General features: G+C 49.4%; 1 protein-coding gene across 2 annotated transcripts; it reads right to left on the reverse strand.

The window, feature by feature from the left end:
• Positions 1–3,144: 3,144 nt before the first annotated feature.
• LOC113483604 (transcription cofactor HES-6-like) lies at positions 3,145–6,135 on the reverse strand. Of its 2 annotated transcripts, XM_026855288.1 has the most exons (5): positions 6,123–6,129; positions 5,564–5,739; positions 5,000–5,095; positions 4,783–4,861; positions 3,145–4,334 (listed from the first exon to the last, which is right to left on the reverse strand). In XM_026855288.1, the coding sequence occupies exons 2-5, from the start codon at positions 5,630–5,632 to the stop codon at positions 3,889–3,891; spliced, it is 690 nt and encodes a 229-aa protein (XP_026711089.1). In that variant the 5' UTR covers positions 5,633–5,739; positions 6,123–6,129; the 3' UTR covers positions 3,145–3,888. The 2 variants fall into 2 exon arrangements, with proteins under 2 accessions (XP_026711089.1, XP_026711090.1); XM_026855289.1 differs by having other exon boundaries at positions 4,783–4,858; positions 5,564–6,135.
• Between the last annotated feature and the right edge of the window lie 1,958 nt (positions 6,136–8,093).

Consider the following 8,093-nt stretch of genomic DNA (forward strand, 5'->3'; position numbering starts at 1 on the left):
GCCACGCTCTCACCAGGGCTGCGATTTATAAATGAAACATCTCAGCAGTGCAGATCAGATCCAGGGCTGGCTTCAGCTTCTGCTGCGTTATTCACAAGTATGTGAAAACTCTGAAAAATGTGACAGACTTTGGGGTAGGTTCTCAACACAATGTTACTTCTCCCGAGATGAAATATGAGCATGTCCCTGTTAAAGACAGGAGTGCAGTGGAAGCTGTGAGATAATGGCATATGTAAGGGAAAGTGAAGTCTGTGGTGTTCTGCTGTTGGTGGGTTTGTTTTCACTTCCCTCCCAAGAGGAGCCCTTTGCTAGTGAGCTACGAGCACTGGGGCCACAGCAGTGTGATTCAAATCAGTTCAAAAATATTTTGCCCCAAAATTACTTTTTCATGGGGCTTTTGCAGGTCTCTTGTTTGTGAGTGTGGAGGATTAAGAGTCCCTCCATGGCTCCTGGAGAGGTCATGACAGCAGGCCAGAGTCTCCTCTTTGCCAAAGCGAGCTCTCAACAAAGAGGTCAGCTGACAATCTGGCTCATGTTCCCTTTTTAAGCAGCGATCAGCCTTCTCCGGTAATAATCTGCAGGGGCTCAGCACCACTCCTAAATCCCTAGAGCATTTTGGCCTGGTTGCTGTGGGGGACTGTGGGATTGTGTGGGTCAGGTTTCTCCAGTGCCCTCAGGGTGGGAAGAGGAGTAAGGAAAAAGGCAGGGATGCTTGGAGTCCCTGAGGGTTGTATGTGTCTGGGAGGGCTGTAAGTTCTCTTACTTACGTGTCTCTCTAGTTTCCTAATGGGAAAGGATTTGGTCCCATTTTCTGAGAAATAAGTGGGAGTTTTCCTGTTGGTTTTCATGAGAGCAGTTTATATAAAAGGAGCTGCTGTGCATGTGGGTATGCTGTCCATCTGGGTTTACATTGTATAAATCTGTAATTGCTTTGTGCTAAAGGCACGTGGGAGTCCTGAGCTTTGGGTCCAGCCTTCCTTGCATCCCCATATACATAGCAACTGGCCTCTGCTTTTTTAATGTTCCATTCACAAATATGTGTCTGGAACAGCACTTTGGCAGGGGACAAACAAAGCCCAGATCTCACCAGGCTGTCCCAGCCCTGTCTGTGCTGGGTGAGATGTGATGCATCTTGTGACCGCTTCCAGCAAACAGGTCTGTCCGGCCATGCCCATGCCGAGGAATCTGGTCTGGGTGCTTGTCTTGGCCATTTCCAGTCTGCGTCGGAGGTGAAGAGCCGGGTGTGCAGCATCCCCGCTGTCTGCACCTCCAGGCCCCTGCTGCCTTGGGCATCCACTCCCAGGTGGGAATGGTGGTGCAGTCTCGAAGGTGCCACACCTGGGTGCTGGGGGACCAAGCCCTGGGCTGCACTGTGGCCCCCCCCGCAGACAAGACACAGCTGCTGGCACCTGCTGCGGGTGTGAAAAATAGCGTCTGTATGGGTCCTGCTGCTGTGTCCAGAGTGTGACAGTGCAGCTTCAAACACTGATTTAGGAGGACAGTGCTGTCTACTCTGCATTAGCCAGCTGGCTGAGGAAACTTCTCTGTGCCTCCTTTTTCCTGGGGTAGTAGCTGGCAATGCATTTTTGCATTGTCAGTGGAGAGGTACCTATACTGAAGAACAAGGTATTATTGCTCTTGTACAGTCCTGGTTTTGGTAAAACCAGATGGGTCTAAAGTAAATTCAAAGTTCCTATGGGTCTAAAGTAAATTCAAAGTTCCTTTGTCAAAACAACTAGTAGCTGAAATTTGTGTATATGAAGTGCTATGAGTAATCTTCTGTCTTTCTGAAGAAATGTTTTCTTTACTGAAGACCAGTGACTTGCAGTGGATTCCCGCAGCATTAATGGGATACGTGACAGGGAGATTGTATGAAAGGTCACAATCAGTTTGAAATGAAAGCAATTGAAAAATGAGTGTCTTGTACTAAAACTGTTCCTGGAGATTGTTGGCCAAGTATTGCAGTCTCACTTTTCTATTTTTAAAACTCTCGCCAGCTGCGATGTGACCCTTCCCTCCACACCCACAACAGAAAAAACCCTTACTGATTAGAAACAGGAAATAATAAAACTCACTAACCACAAAGTATTTTCAAACGCACAAAGTAAACAAGCAGAGATGGTGAGAAATACATATTTCCCACTGATCTCTTTTCAGTATGGTAACCATAGCCGATAATTATAGTCACTGGGGATTTACAGCTTTCAGGAGGAAAGTATGCTTTTAAGTTGATGCTGTCAAACCGTAGTAAAATATTTTCATCACAGCCTCTCCCAGCATAACAATAAGGTGGCCACAAGTGCCATGAGATGCATTATTGACACCATCTAGAAGTAAATGAAAACATCAGGCCTGATCTTGGGTAGGGAGATGATCTTCTTGCCTGCCCCATGGTGTGCAGATCCCAGTGCTGGGCAGTGGATGTTCCTCCGGTGGGTGCAGCCGTGGGGGCTCTTGCAGGATCTGTACAGTTCTGTGCCTTTACCTGCCTTCTGACCCCGCAGTTGAAGAAACCTGCCTTGCCTCCACGCAGCCATGTGTAGGCCAGTTGTTTCTCCTACCACCCTTATGTCACACCACTCCTAAAGGCTATTCAAGAGGGCTGGATAAAAGGGAGAGCTTCACAGAAAAAGATGCTAAACCTACAGGTGATGGTTTTCACTCCTTCGGCACATCATCAAATAGATCTCCCTGCATAATGAGCCCCTCTGAATTGCGGGTCCATTAATTAGTATGCACAGTGTTTGTTTAAGAGCTCCTTGCTCTTTTAACTGTGAGGAACTTTTAACTGCCTTTGAGATGAAAAACTGGAACCAAATGTTGCCAACAAGCAGAGCAGAATTGTCCTGGTCTTCTTGGTCCAATTTGCAAGGAATTTTACCTTCTGCCTTTTAGATTGTCTCTGCGATTCCCTTATAAGTAAAAGCTAAAGCTGAGATCCAAGCTGAGATTCAACTCCTGATTTCTTTCATAACTTTTTAAAGTGTTACTGTGATCCAGGTGATTTTGTCTGTGTGTGTGGTGCACACTGCTTTTTCTACAAAGCATCAGGGGCAAAAACCAAGCCATCTCTTTTAACTGCATGCAAGAAAAAAAACATTTGGGAAAGAAGAAAGCAAAAGCAGATCCCCAAGTACCGTTTATTCAGAGCAGACAGGACAAAGGTGGGACAAATATCAGTTGTTATCTTCCAAAAGTTTATTTAAAACTTTTAGTTAGGGAAACAAAAGAATAATCCCTAAATATAACTATCCATAACATATATATATATACACATAGCTCAGTAGTTTAACAGTAATGTCCAGGTGGCTGGGAACAGCACAGCCCGAGGGAGCAAGCCAGAGCATTTCTAAGCAACCTATGGAGTCCAAACCAAGTCTCTCTCTTTCTCTCTTTTTTTTCTAATCACTGCAGCCCTTTTACAGGAATCAGAACCAGAATCTCCTACAGCTGCAGAGGAATAATAATAAAAATGAAAATCGGAAGAGATCAGCCATTTACCCCTTTATCCAGTGAGGTGGTCTCGGTGAGTTATGTGAGATTTGGGAGGTAAGCTTGACGCCAGAGAGGGTTGTTGCTTGTTGACTTGTACTTTTATTAATAGGCAGTTAATTATTTTAAGAATGTAAGACAAGAAAGCTATATAATTAATATACACTAAAGAGTACGAGAGGATTCTATACAATAACTTAGATGTATTAAATAAATAGAAAATAATAGCAGCCTTCTACAATGCAGGCTACACATAGGTTTACTTCGGTTTGAAGTACCCTGGTCTTTAGTACACCTACAGGAACAGACTTGCTCCACAAGTGTTTTAAAGAAACATATCTATAAGATACATATGTAAGAGTGTCTAAGGTTAGGATAAACATTTTAAAACACACTTTACCATGGTCTCCACATATCTAATGACCCCATTCTAGGGTTGTTATAGGAAAAATTTGGCTGCAGGACCTGCCTGGGAGGTGCAGTGTCAGCCTGGCCGAAAACCGACAGCGACGGCAGCTGGAAGGAATTTTTTGAAGCCTGCTTGTTCTCCACGGGGTAGAAGCGCTCCTGTGATGGGTTTGTGCCCCGAGTGCTTCCCTTCGGGCTCAGGGGACTTTTTGGCGTTGGGAGAGGCTGCTGAGATGGGCTCGAAGACCTTAATGCCGCTTTGCAGGTGTCTTCGCCAGACCTGGGCAGGGACTTCAGCAGATGGTTTAAGAGGCGTGCCCCAAGGGTCTTGTCCATCCACTCGCAGGTGAGGAGGAGGTTGTGCACCTCGTGCATGCACTGAATGTACCCGGTGCTGTACCTCTGCTGCGCCTCCAGCCCCACTTTGGAGTCGGCTGCGTGGGAGAGGAGACAAGGGGGGTTGGTGAGCGGGTAGAAATGTTCCTGCTTACAAGCATTCACCAGGCTTCCCGTCTGCATAGGCTCTGGCGGCTCGGTCCCGAAGCCGACTGGGCTTTCCCATAAGGTGAATCGTTTGCAGGGCGCAGGGGGAAGGTGATGAGGGGTGCGAGCCACCCAGGCAGGCAGCCCCCGCCTCCTCCTGCCCACCGCCACGGGCAAAACTAGACTAAAAAGCAGAAAGCGCCTCTGGAAGGGCAAATAAACCTTCCGTGGGTTCACCAGTGCCCAGCTCCATCTCCCCATCTAGTGGAGAAAGCCAAACCGAGCAGCAGCCTGGGCCTCCACGGGTTTGAGAGATGCTTTTGCCAAGCTGCCAGCCGATTAAGTCTGCTGGCACCCCCTGCCAACGCTTGCAGGGTGGGGGGGGGACGGGGCACTCACCCATCAGCTTGCTGCTCTGGATGTTCTGGAGGTGCTTCACCGTCATCTCGAGGATGTCTGCTTTTTCCAGCTTAGACTGCTGATAAGGAAAGAGTGCAGCAGTTAGTGGCAATGAAGGGTTTGTACCATGCCCTGTTTCTCAAAAGAAGGGATGCTCCCCACCAAAACCAATCTCCCATAGCAAAAGGACAAAAAGCAGCTAAAAGTGAGCACTTACATCCAGGTGAAAGGCGCCCACAACAGTCTCCTTCAGCTGGTCCAAGCAGTTATTAATCCTTTCCCTTCGCTTCCGCTCAATGAGGGGTTTCCTTAACTGGCAGGGAAAAGAAAAGGAGGAGGAAAAATTGCGGTTGATATTTTTTCTTCCTCTCCCTGCTGCAGTGTGGTGAGGGCCGAGAGCCCCATCCCCTGCGTGAAGCCAGCATGGGGTGATGCGATGCTCGGCAGGGACAAGATATGGATGGAGAGTGTGCCATCTCCAGCTCCAGTCATGACCTGTCCCTCAGATGGTATCAGTTCTCAGTTTTCCCACTTCCACTCATTTTAAGCAGTATTTACCCAAACAAAACCGTGAGAAGCCTTTCTAAGGTGGATAAAGGAAGTACAAAAAACACTCACATGGGTTAAATTCAGAGAAAGCATCTTTATAATAAGAGAAAATAAACTGTCCCTTCCTTCTTCCTTAGAAGCAGTGCTCGCAGCCCCAGCACTCCTCGTTCACGTGCACGGTGCCAGCATCCACGCGTGGGACTGCTGTTTGAGCAGCACAGAGGAGACCTACCTTCCTCTCCTCCTTGGTGCTGGTGAGCTTGTGGGTGCCGCCGGCGGTGGCTGCAGCGGTCATTCTCATCCAGCCTGCCCGCCCCGGGCGCCGGGAGGATGGGATGGGAAGGAGGCACTCGGGCAGCGGGTCGCTCCCTTTCCAGACGGACTCTTTGCTGCTCTGCTGCTCCTCTGCTGTATTTATAACCCAGAATTAGCATGTGAAAGGGGACTTTCCTTGGCGGGACTTCTTTTCCCACACGAGGGGTCGAGCCCGGAGGTTTGTGGCCATCAATCAAAGCTGACAGGTCACTGCTTCTTTTCAATGACCACGCCGGCCCCCCCAAACGGCGACAGATGTCCAGCCTCCGACGCCGGGCTTTGGAGGGCTCTTTTGTTAGGGAAGAAGGGAAAGAAAATGGGCGCGCTCTGAGCAGCTTGCACGGCTCCTTGCTCAATTTGCACAGATTCCCAGGGAGGGGAACAATAGCCGGGAAGCAATTGAGTTACACCTGGGAAAAAATGCCTTCTACCCATCTTTTTTCCCTTCTATCGCCTTGAAGCAATGCCTATTTTACCTGCTAACTCAAGACCCAGCCATTTTACATCTTCGAAGCAGCCTCTTAATTTAATAATAGAGTGCTTGAGCTAGGAGTTTCTGCTCCCAGGAATTATTATTACAAGGTAATAACGATCGATTAAAAACTGTTGACAGCAGATGTCTGTAGGAACATTGTTTCCATCACAGAAATCCTCTAGGGAAAACACGGGAACTTTACTTAACTTCTTGGGAACCTGAATTCTCTGTTGCACGTGGCTGGATGTAGGAAATAGGCAACTCTTCTAGTTTTTTACTTACAGGCCACTGCAGCTGCAGATGGACCTAGAGATGAGTTAGTTCTATGGCATTCTTACTAATTTGAATTTTTTTCTCCCATGCTGCAAGAAGGCTTGGGTGGCTTTGGGGGAAGGGTGTTTTTCTGTTCACTCCTCTGAAATGCTAGTGCATAAGCAGACGGGCCTTTGGAGGAGACTTGGCACAGGATGAGAATGCACTTTTATGCTTCCTCACTTCTGCCTGGTCTGGGGGGAGTACGAAGGCGGTTTTCATGACTGTGCTTTTGCTTTCTGACGGTCTTTTTGCTAATGAGCAGGATTTGGCAGTGTCCTGTTGAGTCCCGCAGGTGAAGCCCTTTGGGTTGGTGTCAAATGTGTCACCTTATTGAAATGGAGAGGAAGTGGCCGCAGTGGTTCAGAAGCACTGGAAGCCTTCCCAATCTGCCGGTGGGATTTCTCAGCACCCGGCATAGTGTGGCGGCTGCAGAGCCTGCCTTCTCTTCCCCCCTCCAGCCTTGGGTGGGGATGTACCCCAGAGATAAAAGTGAGGACATTGCGTCCCTTGGTTAAACACTGTGTGGGTGTGTGTTTGCCTGTGCGTAAACGCAAACATACTTGCAGCATGTCTGTACACCCTGCTGCCTGGGCTCACCATGAAATCATGTCCCCAGACGTGGTATCTTGCAGGCAGAGGTTGTTTGTCAGTCAGCTGGGGTGCAGTTACCCAGTTTTATAAACACCCTACTTGGCAAGGGTCCAAGACAGACTGGTGTGGTTGTTGTGCCGGGAGAGGAGGGTTTGGGAGGGGAAGGTTGGTTAACTTGTCCTTTGTGCCAGGTGAAGGGAGCAGGGATGGGCTCCTTATCTCAGGTGCATCCCCCCACAGACAGCCAAAGGAGGTCCCACTGCACCGTGCAGGAGCCTCTCGCATCAGCCAGCCCTGGCTGCTCACAAGTGAAGACTCCTTTGGTTTTTCAAGCTTTCTCCAGCCCACCTCTGGAAGTGGAGTGTTGCTGGTATTTATAAAAGGCGCAGCTGAGGCATCCGTATTGCCACATGACTCCAGCAGCTCGGTGTGGAAGAGGCAGCAGGTGGGCTGGGGTAGGGCTCTGCCCTGTCCATGGATAGGGGGGCACGGACCAGGCGCACCCCTGGCTCTGGGCAGTTTGCTAGGGTGCTTGAGGCTTGAAGTGCCTGCCTGTCACCTGGGCACACAGCTTCTAGCTGGGTTTGGCTCAGGCAGTGAGTGGAGAAGTGGTGTGTATGTTTCCCCCCTACACACCCCTCCACCACCACCACCTTGTGCAGAAAGAGGCAGCTTCCCAAGGCAGTCAGGGCAGCAGGAGAAAGCCTGAGAAGACTTGGCTTCTGGCCCAGCTGAGCATGGCAGAAGTGTCAGCAAATGCAGAATTGCCTAAAATCTCTGAAAAACATATCTTGCGCCATTGGCATCCCTGCCTGTCTGGGCATGGCTGCAGGGTGCCGTGTGTGCCCCCCATGTTAGTGGCCCAGGGGCTGTCCAACCCCCAGCGCCACCAGGAAAGGTCTCTCTGTTCTCTGTGGTGGTGGCACCTCCTCCCTCAGTCTCCCTTTCCTCCTTGGCCTGGACTTGTTTCTTCTGCCTTATCCTCCATCCTGCTTTCCTTGCCCTGCGAGGTGCTGCCAAGCCCCTGAGAGAGGGGGATGTTCTGTGAGAGGGACATGCACAGTCT

This window comes from Athene cunicularia (assembly GCF_003259725.1).
Source record: "Athene cunicularia isolate RWA chromosome 9 unlocalized genomic scaffold, athCun1 chr9_part1, whole genome shotgun sequence".
Classification (NCBI taxonomy): Eukaryota; Metazoa; Chordata; class Aves; order Strigiformes; family Strigidae; genus Athene; species Athene cunicularia.